This window comes from Ammodytes marinus (genome assembly GCF_949987685.1).
Source record: "Ammodytes marinus genome assembly, contig: scaffold_240, whole genome shotgun sequence".
NCBI lineage: Eukaryota > Metazoa > Chordata > Actinopteri > Uranoscopiformes > Ammodytidae > Ammodytes > Ammodytes marinus.
Genome location: NW_027648216.1, coordinates 30,855 through 55,000, shown reverse-complemented (window position 1 = coordinate 55,000; position 24,146 = coordinate 30,855). Strand labels below are relative to the sequence as shown.

General features: G+C 40.2%; 2 protein-coding genes across 2 annotated transcripts in view; both read left to right on the top strand.

Moving 5' to 3' along the window:
- Positions 1–5,082: 5,082 nt before the first annotated feature.
- On the top strand, positions 5,083–18,597 carry LOC307270911 (protein NLRC3-like). Its single transcript, XM_080054794.1, has 9 exons — positions 5,083–5,114; positions 5,724–5,917; positions 6,614–6,693; positions 7,075–8,917; positions 9,246–9,422; positions 10,608–10,781; positions 11,906–12,079; positions 14,009–14,161; positions 18,358–18,597. The coding sequence occupies exons 2-9, from the start codon at positions 5,787–5,789 to the stop codon at positions 18,395–18,397; spliced, it is 2,772 nt and encodes a 923-aa protein (XP_079910920.1). The 5' UTR covers positions 5,083–5,114; positions 5,724–5,786; the 3' UTR covers positions 18,398–18,597.
- A 3,540-nt stretch (positions 18,598–22,137) lies between these two features.
- LOC307270910 (activating molecule in BECN1-regulated autophagy protein 1B-like) overlaps positions 22,138–24,146 on the top strand; it is a 32,562-nt gene continuing 30,553 nt past the window's right edge. Inside the window, exon 1 of the mRNA XM_080054793.1 lies at positions 22,138–22,405. The gene's annotated coding sequence lies outside the window, so the exon portion shown is untranslated. The remainder of the gene's footprint in view (positions 22,406–24,146) is intronic.

Sequence of the window (24,146 nt, the reverse complement as noted above, 5' to 3'; positions counted from 1 at the left end):
CTAGGTGGCACAGTGCTAGCCAGTTATTTGTGTCCTCTAATGTACCTACATGTCAGGCACTGTTGTGAAAGTTGATGTTCAGTTTCACGTGTCGATTGGATTTGTCAGAAAATAGCATCATTATAGCCTTAACCAACCCTATGACGGGCTATAGGTTCACATCCAGGCTTCCAAAGCATTGGCATGATAGCTTGCACCTATTTTAGTACAGTATTTTATTGAGTAATGTATTTTAATGTGTTCTATGTGTGTGTGTGTATGTTGGATGTGAGTGGACCATCTGAGTCCTTAATAAAGATTATTATGACAGAACAGCTGGGCCAAGGGAAGACTGAGGGAAGAAAAAACCTCATTCATTATATTAGCGAATTGATAATGATAGAACGCCGGTTCCGTATGGGTGAAGTATTCCTATGTTCTAATTTGTGTCAAAGGTGTCTGTGATTTTTTGACATTTTTTATTCTCACTGGTCGATATTGTAAATGGGGTTCCTACCTCAATATGTCACTGAGTTCAAATAAATGTTATGAATTATTAATTGATGAATTTAGCGATGTTATGACGAAAAATGTTAGTTGTCAAGTTTGTTTTATGAGTTTTTCTTCTTAAAAGCACATTTTTAAGACCTGTACTTGTGATTTATAAAATTAAATAAAGTCTGTACTCAAAATCTGTTCTGTTAAAATGTTGGACACAAATTATCACCCATCTGTTGCTCTGGCGTGCACCGGCAGTGAGACCATGGAGTGTATATACTATATATGAGTGAGACGAGTGTCGGTTTGTAGCGTTCTCTCTTCTGATTGGATAAAAATTTCGGGATACCACAATAAGTTTATTTGCCGATTACATGCAAAGCAGCTGACTGAGAGATCGGCTTTATGAAACGTGCACATTATGTAAGTGATCACTGTATGAATAAAGAGCGATTTAACACTTATATTACCATAAATAAATCACTTAGTTCACCTTTAATATTTAGTTTAATGGGGAGAACCAGTTGGGTTCCAGAGTGCAGGAAGAATAGATGTAAACATTATCCCTGCGTTCCAGTCCCCAAACTTCCACACTATTTAGTATGTCAGAGAAAGATTAAGGACGTCCCAATAAATGCATGTCAAATAAAGTATGCCAAAAATACCCGGATGCCCTGATACATCCAATTGCATTTTGCAGCTTTAGTATGTAGAATAGTAAAAAAAAAAAGTATGTGATTTGGAACGCAGGGTAATTTGTTCCCCTGCCAATAACACTGAGGGCAAAGAGTGACAGTACCAACATGTATGACTAGTTAGGACTACTCTTACAGGGTTGGGCCCCCATCATATTATATTCTTAATGTTTTTAATGATGCCTGATTTATTTATATTTATATATATTTATATATATATATTTATATATATATATATATAGGGGAGAACGGGGGAATCTGAGGCATCGGGTAATGTGAGCCACCCCCTGTATCTAGGCAACGGAAAACATTTGTGGTCATGTGAGATATATGTTTTCAAGCCCCTCTCATTTCCCCATGGCCCTGAAAGAGAGGACCTCATGGTGCTGTGGTAAGCATGTTTTTTTTCACCAAAATAGGTATTTTGCATGTAAAAGTAAATTTTCTTGCTGTCAACTTAATCAACTGTTGTGCCAAAGCAAATGTATTTTCGTAGAAAAAATTCTATCATACGTGTTGATGAACTACCAACATATAAAAACCATGTGATGATATTAGCTAAAGATTAGCCTGAAATTCTAAGAGAGGTAGTTTTTTCTCAAATTGTGGTGGTGGGGGAAAGTGAGCCACTGTCTCACTTTCCCCCACCATGAGGCACAAATTAAGTTTAGTCTTAAACATATTTTAATGTAATATTACATGACATATGTTTTATTTTAATGTCATACACATTGTAGAAAAGCCATTATGCCAAGGAAATACACCAGGAAGACGACCTGGGGCAACCACACGGAAAGAGCACCTTCTCATCTTTCCCTGTAACCTTCAGGGCTGGAATGTAGAGTAGGCCTAGTTGTAGAGTATGACAGGCTGATGTTATAATCCAGTTGGGTCTTCTCCTGAGTTCTGAGTCCCAGGCTGTTCTCGCTGGTTCTGATTTTCCTATGCTTTGACCCCCAGACACAAGCTGGCTCTAAGGGTCCTGTGTTCTGACCCCCAGACTGTGTTCTAATCTAACTGGTTCTATCTTTCATTTGAATCTTATTAAAACCTTTTGAATTATAATGTGTTGTATTTGATTTTGTTCAGAGTTACTTTCAAGTGTTTAGAACATTTGCTTTGCTTAATTGACCAAACCCCATCATTATTTTACTAGTCTGACATTAGTTCTGGAATGTGTGGCTAGCTTTCAGGATTCTAACTGTTACAATATGTGTTGTTATGGTAGTTTCAGAGTGGAAAAAGTAAGTGGTTCACTTTACCCCCTTGATTTTTCTGGTCTGTCTCAGTTTACCCCATAGCTAGGGTAAAGTGAGCCACATGACAACTTTTTTTAAAACAATCATATTTTCACTGCCCTTTGTCTTGAAAAAATTCTGCTAATTCCAATTCCTAGGAAACATCCTGAATTAATGGGAAATCTGTACATTTGAGTGATGAATCATTTTAGCTCGCTTAGAGGGGAGCAAATGTAAAAAGTGGCTCAGATTACCCCGTTCTCCCCTATATATATATATATATATATATATATATATATATATATATCACTATTTTCCCTTCCCTCCCTGCAGCCCCAGCTCTGCCAGCTGTGAAGAAACCTGTCCTTCTTCCCCAGGAGCTGATGTTTTTAATGCCAGAAACAGAAGCTCCCCTGCCATCGAAGACGGCCGTCACCGTTCCAGGTGTGTTATTTAACCTGTATTCAATTTTGAAAAATATTTATGTAGTGTCCTTCATAAATGTTGTAAAGTACCTTTTTATATTTTTTTCTTTATCTTCCTGTTAAAAATAATGAAATGTTTACTATTCTATATAGAACATCAGAGTTCTCCTGAGGCGTCTGCGGCACCCACACAACCTCCTCTGCCACTAAGTGCACCAATAGCTCAAAGTAAGTATTTATGTGTGTATGAACAATAATAATAGCTTTATTTGTATAGCAACTTTAAAAACAATGGTTTACAAAGTGACTTGAAATAAGAAACAGGAGCAAATACCAAATATGTTAAATGTATTTTAAGAAGTGAATAAAAAAAAGTTACTGATTCAGCAAGTCACATACAAAATCTTGATGATTTCCTGTGTTTTTATTCTTGTCTGACTAGGTCAGCCATCACCTGTCCCCAGCCGTGCCTCTGCTCCACTTCCTTCCTATGACCATGACATCAGTCAGTGCTCACAGCAGCAGAGGATCTGGATGAAGAGTGAGCTGGAATCCCTGGGTCTCTGGCCAGGCTGCATCCCTGTGCGCAACCCCATGAAGATGCTGTCATTGTGGCGTTCCCCTCCTCAGCCTGAGTTAATCGATAGCATCTCTGAGCTTCCATCCCCCAAGTACTTTCAACTTCACCCCTTTTTTATATGGAAGCCAGAGAATGATAACATAATGGTTAGGCTGAGGAACAATTACACCCTGCCTTGCATAGATGGTTGCGCTCAGGCTCAAGTTGCCTCTGCAGGTGTTGGCAGACCTCGAGTTATCATCGGACTAACCGGACAGTATTACCTGCTGTCATCCAGGCTGTGCTGCAAAGTTTGCCGGAAAAGGTGGTACGCTGACGACCCGATCTGGCTGGAAAAACTTCCCCAGAGGTTTGCAAACCTGTTGCCAGCAGTACTCACATTCAAAAGGCTATTTGTAAGTCAGTAATGACGGATGGGCAACTCTCCCTCTGACATGGCTAAGCAGGTCATGGAGATGATGCACCTGAAGTATGAACACGCTAACCTGGCTTATCTCCTCAGTTGCCAAACTATCATCGATGGTGAAGCAGGGAAGTTTGGCCAAAGAACAATAACACAGTTCATTCGACAGGGCACAAATCCAGCTCCCTTTGGCGAGTATGGAGATTCAGATGGCTGGAACGGGATCTCTGTCTCTTCACACTACCTGACTGACTGCCTACTCTATGAGTAGCAGCACCAGGAGGGAGCGATCAGAACACTCATGCAGGGCACCTTTGGGCAGGCTAAACCCCGCTTCCCTCTGATTTGATCAGCTTTGGTCGCTGCTGCAACCAAAGCTTGAAATGAGTGACGAGAGGGTCACACACAGCAGACCTGCTTCCTACGGGCACTGCACTAGTTTCTGTAAACTGAAAAAAAAAATCTAATTAATTCCACTCACGTCTTCCCAGTTCAACGTGAATGCAACAATAATACTGTTGCAGTTTTATTTCCTCAAATGTGAGCCAGGAAAATGTACATTTTTAAATATTGTAAATAAAATAAAAATCTGTCTGATATTTATACTATGTTTCTTGAATATTAAGTTGTGATGCTGTGGAGATTGTTAATAATACATGATTAAGATTTAACCCTGTCCTTATGTAATTTTAATAAGTGAATACATTTTGTGATCATTGAATGTATTGAATGGAAAAAGTAGCTGCATTTTAAATATGTTGTATACACTTAGTATGAAAGGTATGTAATATAATTGGTTAATAGCCATAATAAATATGTCAAGGACTTGACATAATGCTTTAGTATTTTTTTTCCACACTGCATTTGAGTTAATTCTTCTAAGCTCCTGAATTTATTACCAATTTAAGGTGTAGAAAACATTAGCACACACCTCTCTGTCTGTCTGTAACTTAAATATAATGATATTCATAATAGAAGAAGACCATCAAAGTGAGATTAACATTTCTTGTTTCAAAACCATCTCTTTACCTTTGTCCGTTCCGGGGTTTGAACCGGCTCCAGATATTTATCTTAACTACTTAAGGGAAAACTTTGAGGGATTAAGGACCATAGTCAGCAGGGGTCGATGCTGCAATTTCATTGGCTGTCAGGCTGTGCCAGCCATCCACGTCTTGCCGAGGAGCAACAGTGGAGGAAAGGAACGATTAAAGTGAAAGTAAGTCCGTTCTATATGGTCCGTTCAGATTCCATTTTGAGTCGTCAGAGCAGACGGAGGGAAACTAAGGCCGAGGCAGGGTGAGTGTTAATACGACATTAATATTATTTTACTGTCACAATCTCTGAGTCTTTTTCTCCTGTAAACTGCAGATGAAAGTAAAAATGAACTCAACAGTTTGATTAACCTGTGGACACAAAGTTCTTATTGTCTGAATAGTAATAAACCTGAGCCAAGAAAACAAGGTGTGCGTGTGTGTTTGTGTGCGTGTGTGCGTGCGTGCGTGTGTGTGGTTTGGTGCGTGCGTGCGTGCGTGTGTGTGTGTGTGGGTGTGGTTTGGTGCGTGTGAGAGAGGATTGTGTTACTTCCCTTTCAGGCTTGCTTGCGACTCATGAACAAACTGGTTTCTCTTCTTTCTGCTCTTTCTGGATCATAATCTGTGTTGATTAAACATTTGTGTGTGTGGTGAGAGAGTAAAAACTATGGTGCTACGATTTGTTCTCTAAGTCCGGCATGTGAGTCATGAACAAACATGCTCCGAGCTTACAGTCAGTTTTAACTGTTTTCTAACGTGGCCAAATTAAGACAGGTCAGATGACCTTAACAGAGAGGTGGTTTCCACAGTGTTGATAAATGACACAGGTGTTGAAACCGGTCTTTTAGTAGTGTTTTGTTTTGCTTCCCTGTAGACAGGCGGACTCCTGTGCTTGGGTTTGTATAAATCGAAGTTTAGACTGACTGAAGTCCAGAAGATGAGTGTAAAAATGGAGGAAGAGGAGGATGGATCAGAGTCTGGAGTCTCCAGCTGTCTGTCTATGAAGAGTGACCGGTCCAAAGATTTTCCTCTAACCTTCAGTAATGAACCTGGACCCTCAGACACACAGTAAGTGAACTGATACCAAGGCAACCACATAAAAACTCCAAAAGAGACAAAACATTCTGTGGTCAACCATTTGATCAGAGGAATAGGAAGTGAGAGGGAGCCTGCATATGAGTCAGCCTTTACTCTGTTTCACACTGTGACAGACTCCAGTCTGCTGTGTAGTTCATACATCGGTAGGGGTGCAACGGATCTCATAACTCACGGGTCGGATTGTGTCAAGGGTTTTGAGTGACAGATCGGATCATTTAAAGTGCAACAAAACAAACTAAAAAAAGGCAAAGATAACAAGAAAAATATGACTTTGCTTTCAATTACCTTTGTCATTTTATTTTAATAATCAACAGTGAATTACAAAATAGCCTGTGTCCACAAAGGCTATTTTATGTTAAATCTTCAAATATTTAAAAAAACAAAAAGTGCAAAATTAAGTTATAATCCTGCTTCATTTAAGCATGGATAGTAGGGGTGGCCATGATTGATCAATGATTGATCCTTCGTCGTTAAGAATTTTGTCGATCATGGGGCGCTCCGGTGAACAGAAAAGCAACAACACTTTGAGTGACCTCCAAAAAGGCGCCATAAAAAAAACTATTCATTATTTTCATTATTACTGTTCTCTGAGACTATCTGTGGACAAATCTGGATATTTGTTTCAACATCAACAAATCATTTATTAATAAAGAAATGTCTCCATAGGAAGATGACTCCTGAATGTGGACAAAGATCAACAACCAGACCTGGACTGCAGACAGCCAGTCAGACCAGCACTGCACAAAGTAAGACTGAAGACCTGTCAGCTGATGTCATCATGTCTGAAATAATATGGTTTGAATCCAACATGGAGGAGGCAGCCATTTTGGGCCATGTGCGGAGAGGCAAAAGCAAAGTTTTTGGCCCAGTCAACATTATGGCATATATAGTCAGAATTTAAAGTTAATGGTTGGAATTTTAAACCATTTAGGCAAATGGTAAAAAATAACAAAAGGGGAAACCCCACAATTTTTCCAATTTCTATTTTTGAAGTTGACTTGAGTTTGAATCTTAAAATCGGTTGTTGAGTCGACATACTGTTCACGTCCCTAATTCTGATATTTTCATATTGGCCATGAACATAATCACCATACTGTAATATTTTCTTTGTTCTGTCTCTTCCTTAGTGAGTGGTGGTCTGCAGGAGGTTCTAGATGAACATAAGATCAGTCTGAAGAGGAGATGTGAACATGTGACTGAAGGAACTGATCAAGCAGGAAGTGGAACTCTCCTCAACAGGATCTACACTGAGCTCTACATCACAGAGGGACAGAGTGAAGAGGTTAATACCCAACATGAGGTCAGGCAGCTTGAGACCGCTTCCAAGAAGAACACCCTCCATAACACTCCAATCAGGTGCCACGACATCTTTAAAGCCTTACCCGACCAACAGGGACACATCAGAGTCGTCCTTACAAATGGTGTAGCTGGCGTTGGTAAAACCTTCTCAGTGCAGAAGTTCACTCTGGACTGGGCAGAGGGCTTGGAAAACCAAGATGTCAGTCTGCTGATTCCGCTTTCGTTCAGGGAGCTGAACTTGATCAGAGATAAGCAGTACAGTCTTCTCAATCTGCTCCATGTTTTCCATACAAAATTACAGAAGGTCACAGCAGAGCAGCTCACTCTCTGTAAAGTTTTGTTCATCTTTGATGGTCTGGATGAAAGCAGACTTTCACTAGATTTCCATAACAATAAGGTTGTGTCTGATGTCACACAGAAGTCATCAGTCAACGTGCTGCTGACAAACCTCATCCAGGGGAATCTGCTTCCCTCGGCTCTCATCTGGATAACTTCCCGACCTGCAGCAGCCAATCAGATCCCTCCTACATGTGTTGACAGGGTGACAGAAGTACGAGGCTTCACTGACCCACAGAAGGAGGAGTGCTTCAAGAGGAGAGTCAGTGATGAAGAGCTGTCCAGCAGCATCATCTCACACATGAAGACATCCAGGAGCCTCTACATCATGTGTCTAATCCCAGTCTTCTGCTGGATCACTGCTACAGTTCTGGAGCACATGTTGACTAAAGGTCAGAGAGGAGAGCTGCCCAAGACCCTGACTGGCATGTTCTCACACTTCATGCTGGTTCAGACAAAGAGGAAGAAGCAGAAGTATGAAGAGGGACATGGTACCAGTCCAGAGATGACGGAGGCAGACAGGGAAGTTCTTCTGAAGCTGGGGAGGCTGGCGTTTGAAAAACTGCAGAAAGGAAACATCATGTTCTACCAAGAAGACCTGGAGCAGTGTGGTCTGGATGTCACAGATGCCTCTGTGTACTCAGGAGTTTGTACCGAGATCTTCAAAAGAGAAAAAAGTGTGATCTTTGAGAAAACAGTCTACAGCTTTGTTCATCTGAGCATTCAGGAGTTTCTGGCTGCGGTCTACATTTACCACTGTTTCACCACCAACCACACAGAGGTACTGGAGGGTTTCCTGGGAGAAGACTGGGGCACAAATAATCAGTCCCTGGATGTCTTCCTGAAGAGAGTCATGGATAAATCTCTTGAAAGCAAAAACGGCCACCTGGACCTGTTTGTCCGCTTCCTTCATGGCCTCTCTCTGGAGTCCAACCAGAGACTCTTAGGAGGCCTACTCGGTCAAACAGAAAAGAAGCCTAATCTCATCCAGAGGCTCTTAGGAGACCTGCTGGGTAAAGTGCCAGAAACCATCCAGAGAGCCATCAACAACCTGAAGGAGATGAACAGTGAGAAGATCTCCCCTGACAGAAGCATCAACATCTTCCACTGTCTGATGGAGATGAACGACCAATCAGTTCATCAGGAGATCCAAAAGTTCCTTAAGTCAAAGAACAGATCAGAGAAGAAACTCTCTGAGATCCACTGCTCTGCTCTGGCCTACGTGCTGCAGATGTCAGAGGAGGTTCTGGATGAGTTGGACCTGAAGAAGTATAAAACATCAATCCAGGGAAGACAAAGACTGATTCCAGCTGTGAGGAACTGCAGAAAGGCTCTGTAAGTCCAGATGTGATTAATATTATTCACCAGTGTAGATTAGTTCTATACATTATAATAGCTTTTTTCTTCTTCTTAAAATAGTGGTCAACATGTTTATTACAGAAATTGTTGGTTGTATTTACGTGTAATAAATAGAATAACTAGTCTCCAATTAAGCTAATCTGCAGCTTGTTCGTTTGGCCTGAATGTTGTTTTGGTTTCTATTAAAGTTCAGATCTGCGGAAGAGCAAATGTTTATCAAATCAGGAAATGTCAATGTGTTCTGTCATCAGTTGTGCACTTTCATAATAACATGTTGTAATAAATGTGTCATGACTCATTACAGACTATCTTACTGTGAACTCTCAGAGACTCACTGTGAAGTTGTGGCCTCAGCTCTGAAGTCCAACCCCTCCCATCTGATAGAGCTGGACATGAGTGACAACAAGGACCTGGGGGATTCAGGAGTGAAACTTCTCTGGGCCGGACTGGAGAGTCCAAACTGCAGACTGGAGACCCTGAGGTCAGTTCACTGACTGTAGAATAGATAGTGTTTTGTGTTTATTCAGTTGACCGATGTTTTAAAGTTTTGGTTCATAGATGTTCAGGATTCGCCTGAGCACAAATCTGAAGAAATGTCAATTGGTTCAGAAATTAAAACAATTGGCTAAACAATTGTAAGAAAAAAAAGCAAAGAGATTAAATGTTTGACGGACAGTTTTCTCACATTGTAGTCCATCAGTCAGTGGAGATGATGATAGTAATGCAGAGGGTGTAGAGTGTGTGAGCTTCTGTTTAAACAGAGAGAGAGAGAGAGAGAGAGAGAGAGAGAGAGAGAGAGAGAGAGAGAGAGAGAGAGAGAGAGTGAGTGAGAGAGAGAGAGAGAGAGAGAGAGAGAGAGATGGCTCGAGCAGTCTGACTTAAACCTGCAGTGTGTAGAATTTTGTGTTTTTATTTCCTAGCAGATTTTGTAGAAAGTAATTATAATATCCATAAGTACATTTAATTTAGTGCGTAATAGCTGAAAATTTTTTTTTGATTTATTATCTTTTCTCTTAGAAAAATATGTCCATATTTCTGCATATTTTGGACCAAGGCCTAGTGCCGCCATCTTGAAAGTGTCATAGTTGGAATGTCATCAGGTGCATTGTTTAAAATGTAGAATTGTTCTTGTCCTTGAAGGCCACTGTAGCTTCTGTTATTATTCAAAAGGGTTGGGGTTACCCAGGGAGCGTTGCATTCTAGAACTTTGTAGAACTTTCTTGATGATGTCATATTACACACTGCACCTTTAAACATAACAAGTATTTAGTATTTAACAGTGTTTTCTTGTCGAGCTGCAGTGGAGGAATAGTAACTCAAAAAGGGATTTTGGTGCGTATTATTTTATAACTTTGAAAGATGTTTAATCCATTTGGTCTGACTTCTTCATATTAGTTTAAGCTGTACTTATGAATACTTTCTTACAGTCTAGCTGTGTGAGGGAAGGGACACTTCTCACTCAAATGTGGACTTCTGCTTTAAACAGTTTCCTTTAAGCTAAAAAAACAGCAAGAAGAAGGTAACACAAGAAATTAGATAATTAACCGTTTGCAAGGCCAGATGCTCTATGGCAAACCTTTTTCACTGAGGGCCAAATACTGAAAGATATCCTTCAGAACACACATACTCACTGTCTCTAAACTTAAATAATTTATTCTTTATTCAGATTGTGTTGGTGCAGTTTGTCAGAGATCAGCTGTGCTTCTCTGGCCTCAGTTCTGAAGTCCAACCCCTCCCATCTCAGAGAGCTGGATCTGGGAGGAAACAACCTGCAGGATTCAGGAGTGAAGCTGCTGTGTGGTTTTCTGGAGAGTCCACACTGTAGACTGGAGACTCTGAGGTCAGTTCACTGACTGTTACTATTGTAGATCTTTTATATTAACAATTTAACCTAATTTATGTACAAACATTTTATCTCAATTTAACCTTTATTTATACTCGAGAGATCGGTTGAGGGGTGATCCTCATTTGCATTGATGTCAAGTCAAAAAAATGCAAAGCAAAAACAAGAATACATACACAATATACAATGCAAATACATCAAATGCACAACAAGCTGATGAAGAGAGAAACATTAAGACAGTGCTGTTGAATGGCTGCAATTACAATTAAATGGGTGGAAGTACAATATAGCCTAATCAAAACAGGAATCAGGGGCACTGCAGTTAGAAGCTGTCTTTCCAAGCTCAGACTAGGCTTGAGGAACATAAAGTATGAGCATGTCAGTTGAGCGTGTCTGATAAAGCCCATCTGAAATTTGCAGCATTGCTGTTAAATAATGGGGAAACTTCCCGGTCAGAGCTTTATAAATAATACTTACAAAGAGTCATTTTCTTTGTTCATATTTTAAATTCTCGTGTACAAAGTTTAGTCTGCAGTCACAAAAGAAAGTAAATGTATGTCAAAAAACTTCAATACAAAGAATCATTGTTTTAATGCCAGTAATCAACTGGCAACATTTTGTGATGTGAATTACTTTTTATTTTATTTTACCCTCGCATTAAACCATGGTTCTGATTTTCTATTTCGGCCCCTTGTAGCTTTCCAGCAGGTAGTTGACCAGGTTGTCCACCCAGGTTGTGATCCTTGAAGGTCCTAGATATCATTTCTGGTGAACAACTTTTTACAACAACCAATGTCTGTTTTAAAAAAAAGAGGGTTTTATCCCCTGGGTAGACTATATAATAATCTTGGGAGAATATTCATCTTGATTCTCTGAATTTTACTGCCGAGGTCGAGGGGGAGCAAGCTCCACCTGCCCAGATCATCATATATTTTCTTATTTATCTTTTTATAAGTAACATTGTATAATTGTGAAAGTTTTTTTTGTCAGTAAGACACCAAGATATTTAAGTTGTGATTTGTGCTTTAAAACACACACACACACACACACACACACACACACATACTCACACACATATACGCACACAGTCTCTAAACTTAAATAATTTATTCTTTATTCAGTTTGAGTCACTGCAGTTTGTCAGAGATCAGCTGTGCTTCTCTGGCCTCAGCTCTGAAGTCCAACCCCTCCCATCTCAGAGAGCTGCATCTGAGCTGGAACAAGCTGCAGGATTCAGGAGTGGAGCTGCTGTGTGGTTTTCTGGAGAGTCCACTCAGTAAACTGGAGACTCTGGGGTCAGTTCACTGACTCTGTTACTATTGTAGCTCTTGTATATTAACAATTAAACCTAATTTATGTACAAACATAACTTACACCCATAAAGTAATAGATTTTCTTTGTTCATAGGCCCGAGTTGGGTTTATAGGCCAGAGCCTGACTTATAACCCAAAATGTTTTAATAAGTTGGCTGCTAGTGATTGAATGACAGAAATACAGTCATATGAAAAAGTTTGGGAACCCCTCTCAGCCGACATTATAATTGACTCTGCTTTCACAAAAAAAAAGATAAAGGTGGTATGTCTTTCATTTACCAGGAACATATAAGTACTGGGATGTTTTCCAAACAAAGATTTTTTGAAAAGCAGTATGTAGTTGTATGAAATTAAATAAAATGTGAAAAACTGGCTGTGCAAAAATATGGGAACCCTTGTGGTTTGATGATTTTAATGCATGTAACAGCATGTAAAACTGATTAATTTAAACACAAAATTGGTTGGGTTATGTTGTTAAGCCTTGAACCTCATAGAAAGGTATATTTAATCATGAGAAAAGGTATTTTAGGTGCCTAAATGCAAGTTGCACTTCTCTTTGACTCTCTGCTGAAGTGAGACAGAATGGGATCATCAAAGCAGCTCCCAAAACATCTGAAAACAAAGATAGTTCTTAATCATGGTTTAGGGGAAGGCTACAGGAAGCTTTCCCAAAGGTTTCAACCGTCAATTTCGACTGTAGGGAACGTTGTCAGGAAATGGAAGGACACAGGCACAGTGGCAGTTACACCCAGGTCTGGAAGACCAAGAAAAGTACAGGAGTGGCATAGGTGGAGGATTGTGAGAATGGTTGCACACAACCCAAAGATCACCTCCAAAGACCTACAAGAACATCTGGCTGCAGATGGTGTATCTGTACATCGTTCAACAATTCAGCGCAATTTGCACCAAAACATCTGTATGGCCGGGTGCTGAGAAGGAAGCCCTTTCTGCGCCCACGCCACAGATACAGTCGCATGGAGTATGTAAAAGCTCATTTAGACAAGCCAGATTCATGTTGGAAAAAAAAAATTGTTATTTGATCATTATAAAAAGTGCTTTGCATGGCGAAAGAAGAACACTGCATTCCAAGAAAAACACCTCCTACCTACTGTCAAATTTGGTGGAGGTTCCATAATGCTGTGGGGCTGTGTGGCTACTTCAGGGACTGGGGCCCTTGTTAAAGTCGAAGGTGGGATGAATCCAACCCAGTATCAACAGATTATTCAGGATAATGTTCAAGTTGTGCAGGGATTGGATATTCCATAACAAGACAATGACCCTTAACACAGTTCAAATTCCTGCAGAGGGAAAAGTACAATGTTCTGATATGGCCTTTGCAGTCCAATGACTTGAATATCATCGAAAATCTATGGGATGATTTGAAGCGGGCTTTCCATGCTAGGCAGCCATCACATTTAACTAAACTGGAGCGCTTTTGTATGGAAAATATTTCAAAAATACCTCCATCCACGATCCAGACACTCATCACAGGCTACCAGAGGCGTCTAGAGGCTGTTACTTTTGCAAACAGAGGCTCAACTAAGTACTGATGTCATTTTTCTTTTGGGGTGCCCAAATTTATGCACCAGTCAACTTTTGTTATGATGCCTATTGCATATTTTCTATTATTCCAATAAACAAAATCACACTGCTGAAATACTTCTCTTTCCCTAAGGTATGTCATATATGAAAAGGAATTTGCTTCTCTGAAATCCCAGCTAATGATGAACAAAAATCCACAAAATTAAGAGGGGTTCCCAAACTTTTTCATATGACTGTATGTTCAGATGAGAACTTAATGAGCGGTGCATGGGAGTATGTTTAACAGCCTCCGTCAGAACCATACAGTGGACTGAAGTGCTGCAAAGCACTGAGAGCAGCAGAAACTTAAATAATGTATTCTTTATTCAGCTTGAGGTTCTGCAGTTTGTCAGCGACCAGCTGTGCTTCTCTGACCTCAGCTCTGAAGTCCAAACCCTCCCATCTCAGAGAGCTGGAGCTGGGAGGAAACAAGCTGCAGGATTCAGGAGTGGAGCTGCTGTGTGGTTTACTGGAGACTATGAGGTCAGTTCACTGACTCTGTTACTATTGTAGATCTTATAAATCAACAATTAAACCTAATTTATGTACAAACATAACTTACATCAGTAGTTATTCATTTTCTTTGTTCATATTTACATTTATCTTGTACAAAGTTTAATCTGCTGTCACAAAAGAAAGTAAATATGTGAATCTCTTGAGCCTTTTGTAATTGTATTTAGTTTAACCATTATTAATTAATTTTTATCAATACCAGCATTTTTTATATTAAATAACAGGTGTGTGTTTATCAATGAAATTTGTTTTTTCGGATATCAATTGTTAGCCAAAAGATTAAAATAAAACAAATGATTTGCCAACTTTTGTATGTGCTAAAGTAAGTGAACCCTGAGCTGCAGTTCCTTAAATCGAGCAGGTAAACACAATCAGGTGGGCCAAATTGAGTGATGAAATGGACCAATGTAGTGAGAGATCTTTATGTAACAAATTGGGCGGCACTAGATAAAACAGAGATCAACCTGGGGCCGGTTTCCCAAAGCCTTCGTAGAGCCTTCTTAACGCTACGTCATTCGTAACCCCTACGTAGAGTTCCTACTTAACATTTCGCCTGTTTCCCGAAACGTTCTTTGCTACGAATCTCTTTCGTACGTCATACGTTGGTAAGGTTGGTCTGGAGCGCCCGCAGAGCCTTCTTAGCTCTACCATAGGGATGTTTCAGCTCTCATTTGTGTCATTTAACTAATAAATCTGACTGTATTTCATATCAAACGGACACAGCGATGACTGTATTAAATAACAAACTGTTAAAAACGATAACTGTATATAGCGTACATATCACATTTAAAGTAAGCTATTATATATTTTAGCAGAATACCATTCACTCTGATTCACAAAGTGTTCAAACTATAAGTACATAGTCATCTAACTGACTTGACAATCAGCATTAACTGATTGGATGCGATGTCCGTCAATATAAAAATACTTTATACGTGATACACTATAGCCTACAGTCGGATCGTTTTTATCAGTTTGATATTTAATACAGTCATCGCTGTGTCCCTTTGATATGAAATACAGTCAGATTTATAAGTTTAATTAAAACTGCGAGCAGTGATGACCGGGCCCTCGCACCTCCGTGCTGCTCGCCGTCCCGGCCGGCCTCGGCGCTCCGGGCGACCGCGCGAGAGAGCGCACCGCGGTCTCCTCCTCCTCTTCGGAGCGCGCGGCACAGCAATACCTGTCGCCGGAAGCGTGGAAGTTGCCGCAATGCGCTTGATACGGATGCGAGGGCGACCTCAGGCCTGGGCTCTTACCAGGCGGATGAAGTTTGGAGCGCGTGGGACAGCGCAGAGCGACTTCCTGCTTCGTGGCGATGACGCCGAGAAACTACGAAGGCCACGGAGCCGAGAGAACCGGCTTCCCGTGTCATCGTTGTCTCTGGACCTCCCTGAGCTGCTTTGAGGTTGATTTGATCAAGTGTGTAGGACTTGAAGGTAAATAACTATCATGCAATATGTACTTGACCCAGCAGTTGGCGCTCTCACTTTTTCTTAATATTATTGTGTGGGCTTACTCAGGCCTTGGGTCTCATTAAGCATATCAAATGTTGAGAAGATCAGACTGAGTATAGTGGAGTTACAGCTACTTCCTGTTTACTGGCGAAGACGCCAAGCTACGGCGAAGGCGTTTTGATAAGTGGCGCTCTCACTTTGTATGAATATTAGCGTGCAGGCTTCCTCAGGCCTTGGGTCTCATTGACCATGAGAAATTTGGAGAAGATTATACAGAGTATGGTGGACTTAGGCCAACTTCCTGTTTTTTTTGGCGAATACGTCAAAATAGAAGACCTTCCTATTGATTTTGGGGCGGGGCGTCAAGAGGCTTTTTTGTTTGTCCTGGGATTGTACATTGCTCTCTAAAATTTGGTGCATCTAAGTGTAACACAGCCTGAGTTATGATCAATCAAAGGGTTCATGACGTCCGTTTTTGATGTTTTTTGGCGAATCAGGAGCCGCTGCTGCAAGACGGTAGTTCCGGATAAAACAAGCTTTCGGGTATATCATCTTCCATGTCGGAGGACGTACCCTATCATATTTTTTTTTGCACAAAAAGTTGTTATGAGTCCACTTTGCTCTGCAATCCTGCAGAGTAATGTGGAGTTCTGACTTTTGGCGCCATTTTGGCGAATATCGGCTCCCATCTCTTCATAGTTATTCGGAATCAAACAAAAACATTTGTGGTGTATATTCCATGATAGATGAATGTACCTAGAGTTTTCGTTTCTCTAAATATGTTCCTGCTAGGAGTTATTAATTTTTGAACATTTTGATGATTTGAGAGCCAGTAATTCACATATTTCAAATTAAAAGACTTCCTGTTGATTTTGGGGCGGGGCTTCAAGAGGCTTTTTTGTGGGGCCTGCAAAGATACATTTGGGGTTTAAATTTGGTGCAGCTAGGTATAACAGCCTGAGTTATGATGAATTCAAGTTTCATGAGGTCCGTATTTTGTGATGTTTATGTCAACTTTGACCCCCAATAGCTCCCTGGTACTGGGAGAATTTTGAAATCTTTTCGCAATTTAACATCGGGCAAGGGTTTTGAGTATTTGAGCAATGGTTCCATGTTCCTAGCGTAAAAACTCTAGGGAAAGTTTGTCGATATGTGAAATTTTGTATTATTGCGATTTTAGGCCCTAAATCCAAAATGGCCGACTTCCTGTTGATTTTGGCCCAGGACATAAAATTGCATTTATGTGCGCCTTGGGCCATTACATGTTGTCCTAAAATTCCAGCCTTCTAGGCCAATTTTTGAGCATGCATTTCCTGAAAAACTTTTTTTTTTGGAAACCAACGATAAGTTGCAATTTTTTGCAGGTCTGATGGGTACACCAACACATTTCAAGTTATGCATGACGGGAAGGGGGTGAAAAGTGCCAAAAACGAGTCGGAATATTAATAATAAGAATCCTTTGCATTTCAATAGGGCTTCGCACCGGTCGGTGCTCGGGCCCTAATGACACAAGTGAGAGTCCCTGCGATCGCTGTGGCATCACCAGAGATAGGCTACTACAGACCCCCACATATTCTTCCGTAAGCACCATGCATAAAACGGACACGAGTGACATCCCTGTTGCGCATGGAACTGCCACAAGTCATTCATGAAGAAAATAATTGCTGGAAACAATCTTAATCTCCTCCGCTGTTTCTATATTTTTCTATAGCCTAGGCTACCTTTTTTAAATCAGTAGGCCTATAGGCTATGGTAATACGTTCGACCAAGGTTAACACTAGAACCATCGCACTGTGTTCCACACACTGCGGAGCTGTCAGCTGAGCCGGCAGAGTGCGTCGGATTCTCCGCCTCAAAACATGTAAACGTGTGAAAAAATTAATGAATAATCAATTGAAGCTTATCTTAAAATAAGTGTGCCATGTTACTGTTTATTGTAATTAGGATTTTAGCTCATTTGGACACTGTTTGGGCCGTCTGTTTTTATTGATATAGGCTATTGGCGATATTATATCTACTTTCAGTTTCCTTACTGACTCACCACGAAACGTGATTATTGTTCTTAAAGATACTTAGATTATAAAGCAAGAGGTGTTAAATAAATGTTTCCGCTTAGAAGGATTTCTAGTAATCTTTTATTCACAAAGACTTGTCATGCAGCTTCGCATGAAATAAGCAGGAAATGGATAATCGAACTCTGAGCAATCGATTTCAGCAGTGTACGTACGACGTATGGAGTGTTTCTCCTAAGAGACCGTTCGGGAACCACGACTACAGAGGTAAACAACTTTGGTAAGTCATAACGTAGGAGTCTTCGTAGCTCGCTAAGAGATGACGTTATCGGGAAACCGGCCCCAGGTCAGTTTAGGCTCACCAAAGTGAACCCATACAGGTCAGACATGCCAAAAGGGAAAACAATCTCAGAGGATCTCAGGACTAGAGTTGTGATGCTGCACATTTGTCTGGGGACAGCTATAAATTAATTTAAAAAAAAGTTTAACCTCCATCGGTCCACCATGAGGCAAATCATCTACACATGGAGATGCTGTCCCAGATGCTGCAAGAGAGGTCTGCAAATCACTAGATGTAATGTTTGGGTTGGCTTTTAACTGAAAAATCACTTTTCTTGCGGCTCTTCTGGATATTTTTGAAGGAAGTCTACTTCTAGGCAGATGTTCAGTCACTCTTAAAGCTCTCCATTTTTTGCAGATACAAAAGATCAGCTGTGTTTCTCTGGCCTGATCTCTGAAGTCCAACCCTTCCCATCTCAGAGAGCTGGAGCTGAGTATTAACAACCTGCAAGATTCAGCAGTGAAGCCTCTGTCTGATCTAAGGAAAAGTCCACACTACAGACTGGAGACTCTAAAGTTGTGAGTAGAGGGCTGGAGTCAGTCCATTTCAGCAGAATGTCACTAAACACAGTTAGTATCAAAGCAAAGATATTTCCTGGTTAACCTCCAACCTGGTCAGTAGCAGCTTTCCTCAGTGAAACTCGGAGGGGGGGGGGGGGGGGGGGAGAGAGAGAGAAAGAGTCAGCCAATCAGATCAAATCAAATCTGATCTTAAAGTGCTTGTTCTCTCATCAGACCAGGCAAGACTTTCCAATCTTCTATTGTCCACATTTGGTGAGCCTGTGAGAATTGTAGCCTCAGTTTCCTGTTTCTAGCTGACAGGAGTGGCATCTGGTGGGGTCTTCTGCTGCTGTAGCCCATCTGCTTCAAGGTTGGTCATGTTTTGCGTTCAGAGATGGTATTCTGCATACCCTGGTTGTAACGAGTGGTTATTTGAGTTACTGTTGCCTTTCTATCATCTCGAACCAGTCTGCCCATCCTCCACTGACCTCTGACATAGGGCTGCACAATTAATCACATTATTATCACAATCACGATATTGGATATATTGGACATGATCGTGCGGTTCTTTTAAACGTGTGCTCCGCTGTGAAGGCAAGGCAAGTTTAGGCAAGGCAAGTTTATTTATATAGCACAATTCAGACACAAGGCCACTCAAAGTGCTTTACAGGGGCAAGATTAGAATACATAAAACACATTATAAAACATTGAAAAGCGAATAAAAGAAGCAAAAAAAAAAAAAAAAAAAAAAAAAAATTAAAACTCGATTTAAAAACATAGCAAATAAAATGAAAATTGCAAGTTAAAATGGAAACAAAAAAGTCTTCAGACTCAATTTAAAAGAACTGAGAGTTGCAGCAGACCTCAAGTTCTCTGGGAGTTTGTTCCAGATTGTTGGTGCATAAAAACTAAAAGCTGCTTCTCCTCGTTTAGTCCTAACTCTAGGGACTGTAAGTAGACCTGTCCCAGACGACCTAAGGGCTCTGGACGGTTCATAACTTATCAGCATATCAGTAATGTATTTTGGCCCTAAACCATTTAGTGCTTTATAAACCAACATCAGAATTTTGATGATGAAGCAAACCACTCACTCCCCAAACGACTTGCTGATTAGTTATATGTGTTAACAATAAATGTAACCTCTGTACCTAATAAAGTGGTCTGTGAGTGTGTATCTATATAATATATTATTATTATATTATTGAAGGCTTTCTGATGATCTGCTGATGGAACATTATGGTTTTAACGTTTAAAGTGACAATCTTTCAAATGCATTTGCCACAAATGTTTCTATATTTCCAAATCTTTTAACCTTGTTTTTTTCTTCTATTATGTTGTTGAAAGTGTATTATCATGTGTGCCTGTGTTTTATTGTAATAATAATATTGTGTTGACATTGTCTTATCCTTCTTTTTATTTAGGGGTTGTTGGTCTGAGGTCCATTTTCCCTCTCACTGTGTTTTTATTTTTTATTTTTAAAGATTTTTTTTACACACACACACACACACACACACACACACATCAGCTGTTATACACACATACAGCTTTCTAAGCAAGTCTGTACAGCTGTGGTTTATGTTATCAACCCTTAATCTGCTGAAATGGGGCCCAGTTAATACACACACACATACACACACACACACACACACACATACATACACGTACAGCAACACGCACGCACACACACACACACACACACACACACACACACACACACACACACACACACACATACACATACAGCAACACACACACCTACACACACACATACAGCAACACACACACACACACACACACACATACAGCAACACACACACACACACCTACACACACACATACAGCAACACACACACACATACACATACAGCAACACACACACACACACACATACAGCAACACACACACACACACACACACACATACAGCAACACACACACACACCTACACACACACACACACATACAGCAACACACACACACACACACACACACACACACACACACACACACACACACACACACACACACACACACCTACACACACACATACAGCAACACACACACACACACATACAGCAACACACACACACACCTACACACACACACACACACACATACAGCAACACACACACACACACAAACACACACACACACACACACACACATACAGCAACACACACACACACACACATACAGCAACACACACACACACACACATACAGCAACACACACACACACCTACACACACACACACACACACACACATACAGCAACACACACACACACACACACACACATACAGCAACACACACACACACACACAAACACACACACACACACACACACACACACACAAACACACACACACAAACACACACACACACACACACAAACACACACACACACACACACACACACACACACACACACACACACACACACACACACACACAATGGTGTCTGTGAATGTTGTAAAAAAAATTCTCACTCCGCTATATTTCAAACAAGGTTTCTGCCTCAATATGTTACAGAGTAAAAATAAATATTATGAATTAAAGGCCTACTTCACCGGTGGGAATATGAAGGTGTATTGAATTCTGAGATCCTATGTAGTATAAATGTGCGAACAAAATTGAAATCGGTTCATCCTAGCCTGAGAAAAGGCAGAAAGAGTGTTTTTTTTAACCCTATATTTCTCTTTCTCGTGACATCACAGAAAGATAAATATAGGGTTAAAAAAAACGTACTTTGTAAATATTACTGTGATGTCACAGTAAAAGACATCACAGTAATATTTACAAAGTACGTTTTTTGTTAACCCTATATTTATCTTTCTGTGATGTCACGAGGAAGATTAATACAGGGTTAAAAAAAACACTCTTTCTGCCTTTTCTCAGGCTAGGATGAACCGATTTCTATTTTTTTCGCACATTTATACTACATAGGATCTCAGAATTCAATACACCTTCATATTCAAACCGGTGGAGTAGGCCTTTAATGAATTCATGAATTTATCTTAAAAAAAAATATTTAACGAAAAATGTTGGTCAAGATTTTTTTATGAATATGACGGTCAAAAAAAGGTGTTTGAGTATAACAATGAAATTTATGTTGAAATTTTTGTTACTAAAATGTTAGTGGTTGGCTATCTGTCGTACATTAAAAATGAAGGTTGTTTTCCCTCGTAGTCTGTGTATGAAAATCATTTGTCTTGTATTGACACTTATATGTTGTAAAAATGCATAAAGATTTTAAGTCTGGCTTTATTGTAAGTATTTGTTGTTCATTGTCGGATTTATGAGACATTTTCTTCTTAAAAACATGCTGAAAATGCATTTTTAAGACCTGTACATGTGATGTTATTTGATTTATAAATTAAAAACGGGCTGTTTCCAAAAATCTGTTCTGCAAAAATGTTGGACACTTTGGCTGTATGTTGTAAACATGAAATAAAGATTTTAACTCTGGCTTCATCCAACGTCTAGATTTTTGAATGGATTTTTGTGATCGATCGATTAGGATCGGCGCTCTTTGTGTGTATGGGTGTGTGTGTGTGTGTGTGTGTGAGATCGATCGATTGTTATCGGCGCTCTGTTCGTCAGCCTGTGTGTGTGTGGCTAACTAGCCTGCTAGCTGGTTACGCAGTAGCACCTCGGCGTCAAATATTGGACCAAAAAATACTCCGAAATCCTCCATTAATCCGCATATTTCACACAAAATGGAGGTCGTGTGTTGACTAAAGGGAACACAGTTGATCAGAATAGGCGCTAAAACACCGATGTTAGCGCTAGAAAGTGTAATTATTCATAGCGGACATATTTTCCGTTCCTGGCCGAGCTAACCGCTAACTGCTGCTAGCATTGGTTTAGCATCGGTTGAAATTTGAAATGGGCTCTGGAAACGACGGTAGGCCTCATTTTGTTATTTTTAAACACCTACACCGATAGATTAACACCTTGGCTGTTTATTTATGCTTTTATAAACCAGCTAAACCTTTTAAAATCTATTAATAAGTTGCATTTTCCTCAGCGGTTGGCGTTTAACTGACCGACATCCGGAAAGAGCTAATGTAGCATTAGCCTCAGTTTAAAGGGCGAAAAACAATGAAATAAATAAACATTTGGACTGATTTCTGGACGGTTTAGGACACATTAAAGGGTTGATCTGGTCTCATAACAGCTACAGTCACGTGTACGCTCAGATTCAATGCGAATTACATTTTTATTTGTGTTCCCTAATGTTATAGAGACAAACGCAATTTCTATGTATTTTCACGTGAGATTAATTGAACCTCTTTCGACCCTGTTCAAGATTTTGAATTACGTTCGATCATAACTGAGAAAACAAGCTGGTAATTCATAGAGAAAAATGCAACCGAGGCAAAATCAATCGTCTAAAACCTTTCCTATGTGTTATTTGTGTGCGTGTGTGTGTGAGTGTGTGAGTGTGTGTGTGTGTGTGTGTTAATTTATGTCAACATGCATCAAAGGTGGAGTCAGTGATTCTGGAGAACGCTTGTTGTCAAAATCACTTATCGTCAAAATGAGTGAATATCTCCTCATGATCTGCTACCTACCTGTGTGTGTGTGTGTGTGTGTGTGTGTGTGTGTGTGTGTGTGTGTGTGTGTGTGTGTGTGTGTGTGTGTGTGTGTGTGTGTGTGTGTGTGTGTGTGTGTGTGTGTGTGTGTGTGTGTGCTGAAAAACAATCCAGTGTTAATACACAGCCTAGGCTCTGTAAACTGGTATGTAAACAAAGGGTATGTTAACAAGAGTCACCACCTAGTAAAGCAACATGCCTGTTTACAGAGCCTAGGCTGTGTATATTAACACTGGATTATTTTCATAGCACTCACACAGTACATGAGGATAATCACTGATTTTGACAACATTATTTTGACAAGCGTTCTCAAGAATCACTGACAAAACAGTTTAAAAATAATTAAATTGGGGCGACTGTGGCTCAGTTGGTAGAGCAGGTCGGCGATGATCAAAGGGTTGGAGGTTGATCCCCGCCCTGCCACCTGTGTCATGGTTGTTGTGTCCTTGGGCAAGACACTTCACACCACCTTGCCTCGTGTGAATGTCGATAGTTAGCCTGCTATCGGTGTATGAATGTGTGTGTGTGAATGGTAACGTGTAAATGGGAACAGGTCTCCCTTGTAAAAGAGTCTTCGCTCTCAATGGGATTTACCTGTAGAAATAAAGGTTAAAAAAAAAAAAATTATGGCAACAAACAATATGAAAATGGAGCTGAAAGTTAGTAATGGAAAATATAATAATATAATTAGCGCTAAGATGACGTAAATATGTCAAATGTTCAGGCTTGGTTTTGATCGCGGTGTGGAACTTTCACCTTTTATTCTAGAAGTATTTTGTTTATTGGAGACCTTGGTTGTTTGCACTGCAGCAGTATTCCCTTTTTCTATACTGAAAACATACCTTTTGAGCTGCAATTGTCGTTATTAACACTAACAATCTCGGCCAGATGATGTAGTAGGACATCTGGGTATTTCATTTTCTTACCATCCTACATCTGCCCACAAGAATCGGGACATCCTAAATCTTTTTTTCTACCAAACTAAATAGTAGATACTAGTATGGGGATTGGAACGCAGGGTTTGAATTTAGCCTGTGATCAAACGTAGAA

Bases quoted from the DNA above. Each gene is read 5' to 3' on its own strand.
- LOC307270911 (XM_080054794.1), top strand. From the start codon at position 5,787: ATGAGTGTAAAAATGGAGGAAGAGGAGGATGGATCAGAGTCTGGAGTC. The intron at 12,080-14,008 runs GTCAGTTCACTG...TTCTTTATTCAG, and splicing joins AGTAAACTGGAGACTCTGGG to CTTGAGGTTCTGCAGTTTGT. The intron at 14,162-18,357 runs GTCAGTTCACTG...CATTTTTTGCAG, and splicing joins GGTTTACTGGAGACTATGAG to ATACAAAAGATCAGCTGTGT.